General features: G+C 45.9%; 1 protein-coding gene across 2 annotated transcripts in view; it reads left to right on the forward strand.

Moving 5' to 3' along the window:
- Nucleotides 1-18,137, forward strand: part of LOC126542489 (ras-specific guanine nucleotide-releasing factor 2-like) — a 402,122-nt gene that overhangs the window by 318,474 nt on the left and 65,511 nt on the right. Inside the window, exons 5-8 of one of the 2 annotated variants that reach the window (XM_072286375.1) lie at nt 2,092-2,195; nt 6,716-6,865; nt 10,904-10,983; nt 16,980-16,985. In XM_072286375.1, coding sequence (XP_072142476.1) covers nt 2,092-2,195; nt 6,716-6,865; nt 10,904-10,983; nt 16,980-16,985 — 340 coding nt within the window. Of the gene's footprint in view, nt 1-2,091; nt 2,196-6,715; nt 6,866-9,162; nt 10,984-16,979; nt 16,986-18,137 lie in introns of those variants that run through there. The other variant, XM_072286374.1, reaches the window with a different exon arrangement.

Raw genomic sequence — 18,137 nt, forward strand, 5'->3', positions numbered from 1 at the left:
TATTCAGGTCACCTTTCACAGCATTATGTATGCCGCAGCACGGGAGCGACGCAATAGTTTTCCAACTCCCTCTTTGTAGCATTTGACTTCTATTCCGGCAAATAGTGTAGACTTTGCAGCGACATACGTTTATTGATACAAGCATGAGCAGCAAAGTAAACTTGTAGAAGTGTGTTACCTGCCAGGCTCGCCCGAGTTCACACCTGGAATTGAGCAGCAGGCACAGAAAGGTGACTTTGAGAACTACAGCGTGGTTGCCTTTGTGGTTAGAGAAATCCTCCGTGAAGAAACTGAATAAACTAGAGAAACTTTCAAGCGATAGTTGAAGGCAACAAGGCGTCGTGTTTTGAGGTAAGCTCAACGACTAACTTGGTTTTTCAAAGCCCCCAACAATCAATCCTGCGCTGCCTACAGCCTCCCGTTGCTACCTCAACACCAAGGGGGCGACGGGCCAAGCCTTTGAAGCCAACAGGGCCAACAAAGACCGACTGAAACGTGCAATATGAACATATGAAAGGGTTGGAATTATAGCGTAAGTCACGACAACCTTCATGGAAGAGTTCTGTTGGCTGCCTGGCTATTCGCATGAAACATGGAAAAGCGTAAACGTGACTGGAAAGCACGTCTCTGTTTCTCTATGCGCCTACTGTACAGAGTGATGAACTTGTTTTCTCGTTTTTTCTTTTTACACTATGATTTATCGTGTCAGCCAAAGGCACTTTCACGCTGCAGTCGGCGTGTATAATCAACTGACAAAAAGAAAGGGGATGGAGTTAGAATTTAGCGAAGTGGCTGTAGTACATATGGTAAAAGCACATTTTTCCCCACCATCACCAAAAGCAGGAGTAAGGAAAGGAGGCGAGATGAGTGTGCGAAAAGGAGGAAAGAAGCACATCACGAATTGAAGAAAACCGCGTGAGATGCGAATGCACATACAGAAAAAAAAAAGAATGCGGTGCCAAAAGCGAAACCATCAATAACAGTTTACTATTTCCCTTATCATATGCAAAAACGCTATCGTCATTGAAAATGACCGACGTGCCTAATAAACTGCACACCGAATAGTTACGTATGATCGTACCGGTTTTTACACAAACTCGATATGGTCATGTCGGATAGTTGGATGTGAGGTTGTGGAATGGCGTCTTTTCATTTCATTTTCATTTCATTTATTGTACCCTCAGGGCCGAAGCATTACAGAGGGGAGTGGCAAAAAAAAAAAAACATTTCTGTGAAAAGATACTTATACATGGAGTTATATAATGTACCAATGCAAATACAAATACTCTAATTAACAAATCAAATCACTACAAATCACCAAACTACAAAACAATGTAAAATGAGTAGATGACACAGGCAAGCACAAGCAAACAAGAGAAAAAACGAGAAATAACATGAGGTAAAGAACTAATTAGTTACTGTTAAAGCATTTTTGAAATGTTGATGGTCTGTAATTTCTGCAGTAGTGGTAGGTAGGTGGTTCCACTCTTCACAAGTCCAGGGAAAAAATGAATATTGAAAAGTAGAAGTCCTGCAAAAAGGAACGGCTACTTTATGTCGGTGGTCAATGCGTGGTGATACGTACTGGGGAGGAAAGATGAAATCATCGTGTAGAGAACGATGCTGAAATATGCGGTGAAAAAGACACAAGCGATAAAACTTACGGCGAGATGCTAGTGATGGTAGTTCAAGGCTCGATTTCATATTAGTCACACTTGCGGTTCGAGCATAATTAGACATAATAAAACGTGCAGAGTTATTTTGAACCATTTCGAGTGAGTAGATTAGATTGTCATGGAAAGGGTCCCAAACAGAGGCGGCGTATTCCACCTTCGAACGAATCAGTGTTTTATAAAGTAAAAGTTTAAGAGCCTGAGGAGCGCGTGGGAAATTCCGGCGAAGATATGCAAGTGTTTTGTTGGCGCTGGCGATTATGGATTCAATGTGATCATTCCAGGTTAGTTTTGATGATATAGTGACGCCAAGACATCTATATTAGGGGCAAGCGGCTGAACGCCTTCAGAAAAGCTCGAAGGAGCGGAAAGATTCTTCAAAACTTTCTCTCTCATTTCTTTCTTTTTTTTCGTGCAGGTGCAGAGCTTTTTCCGGGGCTGGCTCTGCCGCCGTCGCTGGAAGCAAATAGTCGCGGAGTACATCAGCTCACCACACGCTGAGAACATGCGTAAGCGGAACAGGTGAGTGCGGTGCAACGACACCACTTGGTTTTCCTTAATCAACAGGTGGCGCGCTCAACGCGCCAGCGGCAGGCACAATCAGGAAACCTTTCGAGTACTGCTGTAAAAAGAAGCAAAAAAAATGGGGGGGGGGGGGGGGGGGGGAGCAGGGACAAGATGATGGAGCCAGGGTCGCTACAAACATAGGTAATTTTACAATATAATCTACCGGCAACCAAAATGCTAGACTGTAATGGATATAGTAAAACCTGGTTAACTCAAACAGGCTAGATGACTATTTTTCGGGGACCCCGTTTAAAACCGGATGTCATTAGAAATGATCATTCAGTCATCGGACAGATGACACGGAATGAGGTGCACGAAAACACGAAGCAACAGGATGCCCGTTACCCTAAAATGGGAAGGGAAAGATAGAGAGTAAAATGGGCGTGTTTTTGCTGAGTTTTTGGTGCTGCTTCAAACAAGGGCGTGTTTGCATTGTATGGCAATGATGGTTAAACGTTTCGCTAGCTGGATCGTGCAGAGAGTGTATTTCGCCCACTTGTATAGTAACAAAGAATACCGTCGCGTTAAAGTCATTAGCGCAGTCAGCCGAGAGGCGTCACTTAATGTTGCTGCGTTAAAATCTAACTGCAACAGTGCGTAGATAAGGTCGACTAGATGAACGACCCACTGGCTCCTTCTCTTCTAACGCGTACGCCTTGCTCGAAACGTTAGGTAAAAGCACGAAATCAGCGTTCACTATTACAGTTCGGCACTGAGCCGGAAGAGCCTGCTTTGGGAAGTTTTGTAGGACAGCCTTTTAATACAGCTCAACTAGCTCATTTTGATAACAAAGAATACGCATTAGCATAAAAAAAAACAGGGCCAGCATGCCAGGCTGATTGAAACTAAGCTGGTAGGGACTTAAGCCAGGAAATGGCAAGCATGACTGTAAAAAATCGCTACGCCTCTGGGTTACCAGCTGCATCACTTGACAAAACACAATTCAGCGGTGGAACTTCTTAAGGGTGGAATTCTTCCCCCCTGTCAAAGAGACGTCTATCTTTTAATACGCAGTTTATTGTGCTTTTCTTCCGCCGGTATATATAGCATTCACGCTTTCGTGACGATTAATTTGCCGTCGAATCCCAAAGTGCGCTTCAGGTGGTTAAACGTTTAGGACGCGTTTTAAAGGAATAATTATTCTGCGTGCTCCTTTCTGTTTGTGATAAATTGAATTTGTTCTTCTTTAATCGATATGTGCGCTTCTCTCCTATTCCTCGTTTCTTTTTGTGATAGCTAGCGCGGACGCACGCCTCCTCATTTTGCGAGAGATCACACAAAGAATTCGCACGCACAAAATGCCGACGAACGGAAGGGAGTATTTGAAACCAAACTAATTAAGTGCGTCTCCTCACTCAGCCTGGATTAGCACTTTATTTAACGCTCGCACTGCCGCTTCACAGCGGCTCGCATACTCGCGTGGCTTTTTCGGCGAGGACGGCCCCTCTCGCACAGTCAGCAACTGTTGAAACACTGACCGCCGAGACCACGTGCCGATGTTGCGATACGAAACCACCGCAAATGAGGGCAAAAAAAAAAAAATCGGGGAGGACTTAACTTCCGCCGGAAGCAAGTAACCACAGCTTTTTCTGGCAGATCGAATTAATTTAAAGAGATCGGCGGCGCGTGCCCTCTGGCAGCGTAATGAAGAGAACAAAATATAAGGCAAGTCCGGATAATCGCAGGTTTCATTTATTCCTTTTTTTTTTTTTTGTCGTTGTGGGGGAAACGATTCTCGGCGCTGGCTGTGGTGGTTGTGGTGGTGGCTGCGCGATATGCGAGGGTACGTGGAATCGAGGGCTGAAGGGGGAAAGGGGAGGTGGGCAAGGGGGTATGCAGGAGCAGTGAGACGGAGAGCTGTCTATACATAGCGCGGGGTTTGAGGTAGGGAGAAGGGTCGTCGTTTTCGTCGTCGTAGGCGGCGGCGGCGGCGTGCGCTGCGCGTTCGCGACTAGTCGGGGCACTAGTGGCGGCGTTAATTATGTAGGAACGACGGCCGCCCGAGCGGTCATTCGATTATCCGCGCCCGTGCTAATGGGCTTAGCGGGAATCAACTCTGCAGCCAATTAGTAGGGCACCCGAACCGGCCCCGAACCGCGTCAGCCGCTTATGCCGAGTCACCAGCGACTGCCTCGAAGCTTTTCAGAGCCTGAGCTCGAAAGTTGGGCAGAGTGCGAGGGAGACTGCTTGTTTGTCAGCGTGCTTCACGATCTCGAAGGCACTCGCGTTTGTGCGACGGTGGCGAGGAGGAAAAAGGTGGAGACGTCGTTCCGATTCCTGACATCTTTCTTTCTTTCTTTCTTTCTTTCTTTCTTTCTTTCTTTCTTTCTTTCGGGAGCAAGTCGCTGAATACTGACCCCTTCGGTGGCTCTTATCATCTTCTTTAGTAGCCGTTTTACACTCCTCCGCCGACGCAGAGCCCGACCTGAGCGGTGAGCGTGCATGCTCAAGGCTTTGAACCATGAGCGCTCTGTGATTTCAGGCGCGCTAGTGGAGGACGGCGTAGCGCACGGCCCTCGCAATAACAGACTCCCGCGCGTTCTGGGTGCGGAAGAGCGAAACGGGAAACTCGGAAAGCGGAGATAATCGCCGGTGGTGTGTAGTTCTACGCGAGGGATAACGCGTGCTGTATTACGGCTCACGGCGCCCGCATCTTTGTTCAACCTACTTAGAATGGCGGTGGAAGCCATAGGAATCCCCCTAAAATTAAACTGAATTAAATTCTGGGGCTCTACGTGCCGAAACCACAATCTGAATTTGAGGCTAGCCGGAGCTGGAGGATATTCCTAAGATATTTCTACGAGTTCATTATCACCGCCTGGAGTTCTTTAGCGTGCACCTTATAAATCTATCTTCACTAACGTTTTCGTTTCCTTTTTTTTTTTGCATTTTGGCCTCTTCGAAATTCGGCCGCCATGGCTGCGACCTCGAACTCAGCAGCGCGGCGTCGTAGCCATTGAACTACTACGGCGAATGAATTCCTTTCTCCTAATCTGCGTCTAGTTTAGAAACAGACAGTTCGCAGCCTGTGTTGTGGAGAGGCCGGAATCAAGCGCTTTACCGCGTTCCTCATGATCACATAGTGGTTTTGGCACGTAAAACTCTAGAGCTTTGTTTGCTGTAAGGGCTACCAAAGTTGTCCTATTATTTCTCTCAATGAGCAGATAAAAAGTTCTGCTGCGCATTAAGATATTTCGAGCGACCTCAAGAAGAAAAATGATTCCAGCTTAAGTGTGCAACCGTGACCTTCGAATGAGTACAATTCTCTTGCGAAACACAACTAGTAATTTTCTTCACGACCTGCATGCTAACCTTGACAACAACTTACAAACTGACGCCATCTTTCTAGATTACCAAAGGCATTCGACACAGTCCCTTACCAAAGACTTATGCTAAAATTATCCCAGTTAAACTTGAACCCTAACGTACTAAAATGGACCGAAGCATTACTAACTAACCATTCTCAATTCGTGCATGTAAATAACAAATCTTCCGACTGTCTGAAAGTAACATCATGTGTACCTCAATGTTCTGTCCTCGGCTCCCTTCTATTCCTAATATACATTAACGACTTACCACTTAGTGTATCTTGCAAAATCCGAATGTTTGCTGCCGACTGCGTAATCTACCGAACAGTAAACACCCACGAACAAATAACTCTACAGCAAGACCTAAACCACATTCAAGAATGGTGTGAGAAGTGGCTTCTATCTCTTAACCTGAACAAATGCAGGCTTGTTTCCTTCTCCCGCCGTAAACACCCCTTACCTTTTTCATATAATATCGCAAACGTCCCAGTGGAGTCGGTATCATCGTTCAAATATCTAGGTGTCACACTGTCTAATGATCCCACTTGGAATACGCATATAACTAACGTCATTTCATCCACTGACAAAATACTGGGCTTCCTAAAACGTCACCAAAGATTGGAAACACCTTCCAAGCTCTGTTTTTTCCATCACCTGCCCATCAACTTTCATTGCAAACTTAACAAATCACCTCTGTTGTTAAAACGAATGCGTCCAAATGTATTTTTTGTGTACCAACCACCCCTTGTGTAATAGCCCCAGTGAGGTCCTTAAGGAAATAAAAATGAAATGAAATGAATAGCCTGGCACGTTTAGAACGCAATAGTTCTCACGGTGTCATGGTGCTCTTTAGCGGTAACGTGGGACAGCTACGTGTCGCACGTAGCTGTCGATGACGACGTGTCGCACGTAGCCTTTCATCGATGATTGTGCAGAGCCTCATTTACCTTCCAGGAACTTTTGAGTTGCCGTTACCGTTTTCTTTTTCTCTCGCTCATCTGTATTTCTTCTCCTCACGTGCGTGGAGCTCTCTTTCTTCATTTTCCTAACACTTTTAGAACCTTCTCGTCCACCAAAGCTCCTCTCCATGCAGGTTACAACAAATCACATATTCACATCTCGTTAGCCTCTATGGCTCTTCTTCATGCTTTTCTTTCTGTATCACAGCCTGGTGTTCCGTATGGTGGAGGCAGAAGAAGAGTACGTGGAGCAGCTTCAGCTGCTGGTGTCATGCTTCCTAAGGCCATTTAAGATGGCGGCAAGTTCTCAGAAACCTCCCTGCACACATGACGAAGTCAACTCTATATTCCTGAACAGGCAAGTATACGCTTACTTAAAGACGAGCGCTTTCCACCCCAGTGACAATAACGCCGTAGACAGTTTTCTTTTCTCTTTAACTACACAGAAATTTAAAGAATTATTATCCTTTGTCATGACCTCTGGCCTGGATTCTGTGATATAGGATCTGCGAGACCAACCTAGGCCCGGAGGACAACATTTAATTTTTATATAAACACGTCTTTTCCACCCCTACCATCTGTGGGGTGGTGGCCAACTCTAATTCTTGGACTGGATTGCTGGAACAGTCAGACGTCACTTGCAATTTAAATCGGAATTCATTTAACTAATTGACAAAAATGAAGGAATTATTTTTTTGAAATATTGACTTTACGGCCTGTATCGCAATTTGCAAATTGTATCCGGTGACTTTTCACGGTATATCTACTTGGGAAGAATAGGGAGTGCAGTACCGGTTTTGAGATAGGCGCTGTCAAACTTGCGGTGAAAATGCACCGTCATTCAGCTCACTTTTTTAACAAAACGCCGTTTCATGCATTGAAGCACACAAAAATAACTGGAGCGCCAATTTATTTTGCCGCGCCACTTTGGGAATGATTTTTTCTAAAGTGGTGTCATCCTCAGAATTCGTTCCAAGTGGACACAACTTGCCAACTCACCGGCTATAATCCCTGTGCTCTCCGTAAGAGTATTCGGCTCCGCTGTATCTTGCAATGCCCATACGGAGAGATAAATCAATGAGCGAGAAAACAGTGTTGGGAAATTATTCAGAAGTTCGTGTTTTGAGAAAAAGCGTCATGCTGTAGCAGTAGTCATTGTTGACTTTAGTCATCGTCGATGTCGTCATCCTCGGCCGTCGCTATCGTCAACAGCGTCTGGACTGTTACCGCTACTTTTGGTGGCGTTTAGGGCTTTCTTTTGAGTCCCTCTTGTTATTGTATCTAAATGATTTCTTACCTCTCATTTCAAAGTGCATCGTATGTTGCCCGTCAAAACCACCGGCTTTGGTCGCCTCGAGCAACGACGGATTACCTGAGGCGGTGGCGTGGTGGGAGCGACTCCTTTGTCGAAGTTATTTTTTTTTTCTTTCCCCCAATTCTCCCGGGTTATTCTATGTTTACGTTCAAACGAGTTCCTACGTGGGGTCGCAGCCGTGCAGGTTGCGTTGCGACACTGTCGTGCATCTGCTTGTGTCTGCTGTGCATACATCTGCCCTGCGTATTTGACCCTCAGGTTTCCAGTTAGTTTATTCGCAGGGGCACTGTAGTGGTGAACTTTTCCAGACATATAACACACAAAAACAGAAAACTAGCAACATACGATTTAAACACTAATAGTTGCTGATCTTTAGTCCGAGGTAAGATTCTTTTTTGTCATGTGTCGTGCAAGAAGTGTATTGCTAAATATATGCTTTTCCGGTTTATTTTTATTTTATTTTTTTCTTCGCTGTGTTGGTGCCTGTTGATACCGAGAAGCGCCAGGCAGGAATTGTTTATCTACGCGCCAACACGAGCGCCAGTTTAATGAAGATCAATAAAATATACGCTCAGTGCTTGTTGTTTTTGGTGATAGCTACAGGGAGATTTTTTGTCGAACTCGTTCAAAGCGAAGGTTTATTTTGTTTTCACACAAGCGTGACTGTTTTAATGCTCGTCGACATGTTGAGCACAACCGTAAAGTTTCACACCACCTACTCAGCTTATTAATGGACCTTGCTATTAAAGGATCTTGCAGCTATTTTACTGGTCATCGGCTTCATCAAGATTTTAATGACGCCAATAAACAGTCGTCATTCCTTCTTACTTGGCTGCTCTTACGTGCATAGAATATGCCACTCCAGAACAAATAGACGCATGTCTAACTTACGCTCTACTAAACGAGCTTACTCAACCTTCCGCGTTAAAACAAGTGGTATACCAGTGAGTTAAACTCACTGCGGAATCACAGAAAAATGAATTAATTAAAATTAAGTTATGGGGTTTTACGTGCCAAAACCACTTCCTGATAATGAGGCAGGTCGTAGTGGAGGACTCCGGAAATTTCGACCCCCTGGGGTTCTTTAACGTGCACCTAAATCTAAGTACACAGGTGTTTTCGCATTTCGCCTCACTCGAAATGCGGCCGCCGTGGCCGGGATTCAATCCCGCGATCTCGTGCTCAGCAGCCCAACACCATAGACACTGAGCAACCACGGCGGGTCTAAAAATAATGGCGCATGCATTGGCAAAAGCGGCTCGTGAATATTAGGAAACCCGCCTTATTCCTATATCCCAGTCCGACAGCCGGCACACCTTACAAGGCCTCAAGCGAGAACTGTGTGTGCTGAACTGGCTCAAAGAGCACAAGAGAATCTATTTTATATGAACTTCTTGACCCACGTCTCGAACACCAGCTAGATCATTTTTTTATTGAAATGAAAATAAAAGAAAGAGATAAACTCACCCTATAATTGTGACGGCTACTCATTTTCTCATAGCAGAAATAACGATATATAAAAAGATATGTAGTAGGAAAATAAAAAGAAACGACGTCATAGGGTCAGAAATCCACAGCACACAGTCCTATACATCCACAAACATATAAATATAAAAGGCAAAGGCAAGTCGCACCACATCGAGTTTCTAAACGAGGTCACGAACAAAGTCACACAAGCGACCTCGATGTAGACTGCGATGAGCATCTAAACAGATGAGGAATTACTGAGTTAATACACACGCACAGAATATAACAGTCAAAAATGAGTTTCAACGTAGAATACGAAAGAGTAAGACACGTAATACACAGCTTCCACGACCTATGAACACCCTCTGACATCATCGCCGCCTTGGAACAGCTTACACCAAGCAATTCTTATTGCGAATTAACTTTGCGACTTCTCCAACATCTTCGTGCAGTCACGACGATGACGATGTACACCACCTACTACTACTCGAATGTCTCAGGTACACCACATGCATATACAGAAACTTTTGCTCACAAGAAACATCTCATACTCCAACTGACAAGCTACTTATCTTGAACATTAGTTGCACCACTCTGTATCATATTTCTCAATCCTCAACCACGCTTCCCATAGACAGCACCTTGAACAAGAACTGCGTTTAATTGACTCACATCAGTCTTTCTCACTTGTCAAGGCGTAGTTAGGCCCATGGCCTTCAAAAGTGCATCACAAAGGTATGAACACAGTTCAACGCCTCTTTGAAGACGCCGGCATTTGTGACGATTATTGCCTCTGCTGCGTTGTGAGTAATTGTCTCAATCGTTCATATAGAACATGCGTGCGCCAGACATCCATGGACTTCGTCGCGAGTGATGCCTACTCGGAAGAGACTTCGCTGCTCCGAAAGAGGAAGGTTTTTTTCTCGGCGGGTCAACTGACGGTTTGAGAGGGACGAGGGAAAAAATAAGCAGTGGAGCAGTGTTTCCGTCTAACTGTGCTTGTAAAAAGCTTCCCTGTCCTTTTGAGAGTTTCCGTAAGTGTCCGATCGCATGCGGTATCGATGTTCGGTGATTTTCTTCAGACTGGAAGTAGCATCATCGTGCTTGCAAAAAAGAAAAAGAACGAGAAAGAAGAGAAAGAAAAGTAAAGAAAAAGAAAAATATAAGCTGCAGTGTTAAAAAGAAGAAAAGAAAAAAAAAACGCCTACCAACGACTTAGAGAAGCGTAGCCGAATAGGCCTGTCCTGAAGCCCTCGATCTCTTATTGTGGCCCTAGGTAGTCAAGCAGGCAACCTTGGAGTCGTCCGAACGATCGCCAAGCTTTCAGGTTCACCATGCTGGACAGCGCAAAAGCTTCACTGTATGGGCTGCGCGCAACATGCTTGCATATCGCACGGGTACACAGTTCATTGTCATCTGCACTCTCCCTCTCTATCCCTTCTCCCTACGCAGAGTAGTGGGCCAGAGACAAAGCTCCTTACTCCGGCCGAGCTCCCTGCTTTTCTCGTTAAAATGTTGTCTCTCGCTGTAAAGGGGCCTGAGAAATTTTCCACGCGCACTCTTTAACAGCAGCCTGCAATGAGGAAGACTCGCTCTTTCTATATCTCTTTACAGTGAGACGCTCATGTTTCTTCACCAAATCTTCCTCAAGGGTCTCACAGCCAGAATGGAGAGCTGGCCGACGTTGGTCCTGGGTAAGCCTCAATCTCCCACTTACCTTTCTTCTTCTCAAATCATTTCTTCGCTCTCCTCGTGTTCGCTTCTTTCTTTTTCTTTTCTTCGTATTCTTCTTCTCACGATATTCTGCTCACGATATCTTGTATGATCACGTCACGAGCTCACCAAAGCCACGTTTCGGTACGTCTCGTGGCCCCCTTTGGCAAATCTTCCGAGAACCTTTGTTTACTCCTTCATTTTCTTCTTTTGTTTCCAGAAAAACCTTCAATTTGTTTTGCATTTTTCGACGTTTAGTTTGTATCACCCTCACCCCTTTTCACGTCTACACTTGTTGCTTCGTTATTCGCTTACTTGTCTAGTTCTAATGCTCCTTTCAGAGCATATCTCCTTTGTTACCTATTGCATTTGCACCGATATTCATTCCTCAGTTTCTATTGTTCTTTATTTTGTTTTGTTTTAATTAATGAGAGAGAGAGAGAGAAAGAGTTCATCTGTAAAACAGCGCGCCGGGTGCTGCTTGCACCGCGCAATAAACACCGTTTAAATGAACGTGCTGATCACTGAAGGATGAAATGACATCCTGCATGTAGGCACGGCTGATTGGCAGTTGTGTTTTCCTGCGCTGGCGTTAGGAAACAACATCAATAAGGACGAACACAAACCTTACAAGACTGAACACGTGAAACGCAAACATTTTCACATACTTAAGTTTAACATTTTCACTCTCGTGTGCTTGTGTTCATCGTTGTTCAAGTTGTCTCCTAATTATAGCGCAAGAAAAGATGGAACTTCACCAGCTCTGTCGATCCATGATTGATTGAGTCAGATGAGCTTTACTTGTTAAATTTGACTGTTCGAAACCTTCGGCAGCGCGGCTTCTACGACGTCCATTACGAAGAGAAATACGGGAGGAAAGGGTGCACAGAACCGGTATAGGTGTATAGCGGTGCATCCTTTCGGTCTAGTCTACTTCTTTCATATCATCCATCAATCACGACCTTGTCGTTATGGTGACGGGACGAAGCTTGGAGCCCACAGGAAGTGCTAAAAACAAAAATATGACGTAGTTACACTGTACCGCCCCTGACTAGAGTTTGTGAATTTTGTCTATGAGCTCAGGAAAAGGAATAAGGTATACCGGCGACATCAGAACGAAACAAATGCGCCACTAACATAGTAAACAAAGGCACGTACGCGTCTTGTCACGACTACAGTCTATTAAGACATGTTGATATTCACAGCCATAATGCGATTGCGAGTCGTAAATGACGTTTTCAGGAACAGGGTAAGGATGCACCACTGCTCGTGAGATTCATCAATGTTAGAAAACAACACGCCAGGTATAGTCGCAAGCTCTATATATGTACGATGACAGTTCCTCACTTCAAAATTAAGTTATGGGGTTTTACGTGTCAAAACCACAATTTGCTTATGAGGCACGCCGTTGTGGGAAACTACGGAATAATTCGAACCACCTGGGGTTCTTTAACGTGCGCCTAAATGTAAGCACACGGGTGTTTTCGCATTTCGCCCCCATTGAAATGCGGCCACCGTGCGGCCGCAAGCTTCCGTGCGGCCGCCGTGCGGCCACGATGCTTGTGGCCACCGAGCGGCCACAAGCATCGACCCTGAGGAACCCATACCAGTCAACCCAAGCTACTCAGACATTCTGAATTACTATAAGGGGGTCCGAATCAAATACCCTCCACCCCACAACAGCCTAAATCAGCATGAAGCAACCTCTTGGAGGAGGCTGCAAACAGGAACATACCCAAATCTAAACACACTAAGCAAGATGTTTCCCACCAGTATAGAGACATCTGCCCCTGGTGCGGCGCCAAGCCCACCTTATATCACATTACATGGGGATGCGTTCACAATCAACAATTCCTTCAAATAAAATACCCGAGTGCGGAGCAGTGGGAGAGGGTGCTCTCCAGCAGCGACCCGAAAGTCCAGCATGGACTAGTAAGGCACGCTCACCGAGTAGCCACCCTCAGTGGTGCCCTGGAATAGGGGCGTCGACCCTGCCCAGATGGGGAAGAAGACCGTGAAGACGGCCGACCACATCTGCCACCGCTAATTTCTAACCTATTAGAGCAAATAAAGTTTTTCCTCCTCCTCCTGTAAAACCATCACTGCAACACTCTGCGGGAACTCACCTCAGTGGGTGCGTTCAAGAAGTGAGCCTAATGTAGAAAAAAAAATACTCTGGTCTGCCCAGAGCTGGCAGACCAGCTCTGGGCCGTCCGGCAAGCCGAAGATGCCGCTCGAGTCCAAGGACTTCGAGCCGTCACCTGAGGCCACCACAGCAAGAACAGCCGGGCTATTCTTTAATAAAGTTTCTTCTTCTTCTTCTAAACAGGCTTTAGGGCACTAACGACGGCTGGCGTTTTTCGTTGACTGCCAGCTCACTTATTCGGGATTGCTTTGGTCTGAAGACGTCGTCTTGAAAGAATAATCCTTCGCGTATAGGCTACGGCACTGCCGAGCTCTGACTGCGAAGAGCCGGTGAAGGCATAAACATGCGGCTGTGCTCGCGCTGGGAGTCTCTCGAGAGATGACTGGCTCTCCCTAGCATGTGGTGGAAGGGCCCGAGTGTGCCCGGGTGTCCGCTAAATGAAGATTTACGCCGCTACCCTTGTCGCTCGCCCGAGGTGCGAGGAGCCAGTCACGCCGCCCGCAGAGTCCTTCGCCTGTCGGGACCAGTTACACGGCCGTGTTCTGCCGCGGCCTTATTTATGAAGTCTCTTCCACGTGAGATGTGCCGCAAAGAGAACGAGAGCACAAAGATGGAAAGGAAGGAAGTCGACGACTTCTTTCCTGGTTGTTCTGTGCCGAAGGACGAACATATCTTTATTTCTTCTCGTGTTCCTCGCTGCGCGCTGGGATGTAGGTGAATGCGAATTGTTAGGAGAAGAAAAATGGCAACACGTTGACGCGTCGCCGTGGTTTGGAACAGTTTGAGTTCAAAAAGCGAAAGATAAGAAATCTCGAAGGGAAGGAATGAGCTTCTTAAAGGTCGCGCTCTTTGCTTGCATGCAGCGCAGCGTTCTTTCCCAAGGGAAGATGGCGTCCAGCGCGAATGACTTGCGAGCGGCATGAAAAGACACGTTTTCCTTTCTCTCTCACTCTGTCTCTAAAGACTCACATTTCGCCCATTCTTCTTTTGCCTTTCACCTTTGTTTTACTTCGCCCGTGTTGAGAACGCCTAAACTGAGAAAAAAACGACTGAATTGAATGCATCTTGACTTCACAGTTATGCTGACTCTCTTCGCATCCCTTATTTCTGACAAACTTTTTTGTTCAAGTTATGATGCTTCTTGTTTCTTTCACTTGAAGGCAATGCTATGCAATGCTGATGCTAAGATTCAGGGCAATTACATTTTATTTTGCCTAATCTGTGCAGTCACAAAGAAATTAGGCATACAACATGGTGTATAGTGGCAATGTAATCTCGTGATGTAGCGAAAAGCCACCCTTTTAGAGAGCCTTTCTTGTGTTCAATTGCTCATCATCGTTTATTACAGAAAAAAAAAATAATAAACGCTAGGTTTGTGGCCTATCGGTAGGGAAGCTATCTAAGGTGCCTCATTATCATACGGCCATGTTAAAGTACGCTCGCCAAAAACCTCTCATCTGGGCATACATGTCGCTTCCAATTTTTGGAAAATGCGCTATCTTGCCTAAGCTCACTTACTTAAAACTGATATCCATGACAAAGTCCTAGGTCGATCATAATGATAGTTCATCTGGTGATTGAGTTTTGGTTTTTGCTGCTTAGGGCGTTCTAGCCCGTCCTCGGAAGACGACTTGCTTTTCCAGTCGTCGCTATAAGGTTAGGTGAACAGAATGAATGTGAGCACACACAGAAGGGGGAAAACAAGAAAATGCAACCAATACGGGATATCCAAAGTACACCCTCAGTTCGCAGCAGATACCGAGTAAGAAAATGAAGATCCGAGAACTCTTAGCTAAGTACCGCTGTCAACGAGTTCACAGCGATGTGCGGCAAACAGGTGCGACAAGCACACAAACCACGTTCCCGCCGCGATAACGTGTCTTTCGGCGCACCCGCGGTCGACAAACAAACGAGGCGGGATGGCCCTTTCAACAGTCAGAAGAACTAACAGTTTCGTCCTTGAACGAGGCGTGCACAGTAGCGTTGAAACGAGTTTGATGGCTCCAAAGGAGCACACCTTTACACTGCAAGGTAAAGGATTTCTCTCTCCCGCGTGGTACACCATAAACACCAATGGCAGCTTCGAGATTGAACGGTGAGGGCGCGGTTCCCCGGGCATCTCGATACACACTAGTCTCACTCGAAGGCCGAGACGTTCGTGCGATGATGGCCCCCGGCTCCCAGAGGGCGCGCCGCCGCGTCACAAAGGCAGCGAAACGAAAGGTAGCCGACGGAAAGATTGAGGGCTATTTCCTGGTCCCTTGATTTTTTTTTTTTTTCTTTCTGCGCGACTCTGGCTCTTTTTTTTTTCCTTATCAACGAACCTGCCTTCGGCGTGGTCCTCACGTCCTTTTGTGCTAATGCGCCGACGCGGACAAACCTTAAATTCAATCAGGGGACGGGGTTTCCGACACCGCTTCCCTTTCGAAAGTCCTGGCCCCTTCTGAGGACACAGGAAGGGAGAAGAGAGGAAAGAGCAAAATGAGACAGCGCCCGTCCACCGATCGATGTTTCACTGAGATGGAGGCCGCTGACGAGAAAGACATTTCTCTTCTTTTTCTATGCTTCTTTCTTTTCAGCTCAGTTGGCTTTGCGATACGTGCGGTGCACTACAAGCGCGTCAAGAACAAAGCAGACTTCCAATCGACGCCGCGTTATTCACGCTACGCGCCTGACCCGAGTTCTTCGCTGTGTAGCAGCAAAATAGCGTAATTTGCGTCGTGAACGGCATTTCTTGCCGATAGCAGAGGGTAGCGTCTAGGAAAGAGCAGCTAGGTGATCGGAGAAGCTAGTGTTGTATTCTGTGCACTGTACACAACGACGTGTAGGCCGAACGGGCTTGGAATACCATTAGAAAAGCAACGTAAGCGGCAACAAAAAAAAATATAATGCAGTGGAATTGTACGTGTCAGTGAAATGGGTGTTCAAGCATGCCATGGCTTCGTCAATTAAAATTGAAAGCTCAGTTGTGGTCATTCTAGGGTGCAAGTGCTTAACACAGGTGCAACAAATGAAGGAAAAGGAAGAACGTAATGACGGGGAACATTTATTTTATCGAGGTGGAAAACGAACAAGTCGAAAGAGATGGCTATTCCATTTTTTTTTTTTTCGGAGAGCTTGCGTTGTTTGATGAGCACTGGAATACAAGTTGCTTAACAAAACAAGGACAGCGCCGGTAGAAGTAGTTGCACACATTATACCTGCATTGTTGCTTAATTAGAAGTTTTCACAAAGAAAGCCAAATGCGCAATGTATTCGGGTAGCATGGCGTGGCACTGCTTATACAGATTGCGCCTTGCTGACAACTCGGTTCGACACATCACTGGCACTCCTTCCGCTCCACACGTCATTGCACTCGAACACGAATCGCCTTATAATGTAACTAAGCCACTAACACGCTTGCGTTCATGAAATCTGCGAAGTTTGCCATATGAAGGGAAGCGCCTCACTGTTTCATCGTGACTGCTACATTGCTGCCATAACGAGTATTTTGTTAAATTATTTAGTAAGACTCTTCTGTTTCACATTACGCTGAGCGTAACGTTGCATAACAATGCCACACTGTCGCTGTCACTGTCTTCCTGACCGTCTTTCGTCACACTTTGCTTGTAAAAGTCAAACATTCGATAAATAACGAAGGAGCCTTCCAAAAAACAGCCCTTTCGAGACGGCTTACGTCGCAGCGGGCTGCGCGAACAAGAAGGACATTCGAACAAGCGGTAGCGGCAGTGTCCAGTGTTTGTCAGTGCATGTCGATACGGAAGTCTACGCTGGGCCAGCGTCCTTCATCGGGGCGTTCCCTTTTTCCGCTTTCCCCCAATTTTCTTGAAGGTACAGGTAAGGTTCCTCGCCTTTCTTGCTGTCCTGTCTCCGTGTCACGCGGCTTTCTGTGGCTATCCATCTATCTATACGTGCGTATACACCTGGACATTAAGTATCCGTGCAAAAAAAAAAAGACGCATAACAGACACGTACGACCCTCCGGTACATCCCTACCCCAACATATACTTGTGTGTCCATAAATGTTGTCCTTCTTTTCTTTTTTCGTTATGTTTGCTGTCGCAGCGTTAGAATGTCGGGCTGTTGCTATCGCCGTGAACGTAGAGGAGGCTGTGTCGCCTTGTGGCACGCGCTGCCGAAGGCTGTGCGTAGAGTAGCGCGGCTTTGTACGCTTTTGTAGGCCACTAGGGCTGCTAATGCGCAAACGTAGCTGCGCAAAGAGAATGGGAATTGCTCAAAACACGGAGTGAATTTCTTCTTGAGCTCTCTGATGTTGTGTGTGTATCTCTATCAATACATCTGCCCACATAGGCTTTCAGAATGCCAAACTCCTCCGCAAGACAAAAATGTTATTATCTGATCGCATAGGTTGGAGCAGAAGGAAATGCGCAGGCTGCACACGTGATGTCAAAGTATATGCCTCGGGTTCTCTTCGTGTGCGTAGAAAGTAGACACCTGACCCGCATTCACAAAATTTATCCTCCGTAAGACAGTCCCCAATTGACCACAACTTCAGTGGTAGTCTCTTTATAACGTCTATCGTTATCGGGAGTGGCAGGGGCCCGAACCCGTCGGACAATGTAGACGTTCTCTTACGAAAGAACATTTTTGTGAATACGGTCACAGCTTTGTCGCGTTGCCCACGCTTCCAAAACACGCTATGTGGGCAAGCTTAGCAGAACATAGAAGTAACCTCTCTTTGGTTTAGTTTGACGTTATGTGTTTTAGTAATTTTAGAAATCGGAAATTGAACACGAAAAGTAGGCAGATATTCATTTGGTAATCAGCTGGTACTGATGCGAGCGGAATAAAAAACGCGTGAAATAACTTTCATAATCCATGTTTGCGTGCTCTTTCAAAGCCTTGCCATGAACTTCAGTTTTTGTTCTTCGGATGTCGCTCGCAGAAGGGTCGGAATTAAGTTACAATCGCCGCAGTTTTTCAAACAAAGATGTTGGAATGAAACAAAGACCATAGTGGCAACCAATC

The sequence above is a fragment of the Dermacentor andersoni genome, chromosome 2 (genome assembly GCF_023375885.2).
Source record: "Dermacentor andersoni chromosome 2, qqDerAnde1_hic_scaffold, whole genome shotgun sequence".
In the NCBI taxonomy this organism is placed as follows: Eukaryota; Metazoa; Arthropoda; class Arachnida; order Ixodida; family Ixodidae; genus Dermacentor; species Dermacentor andersoni.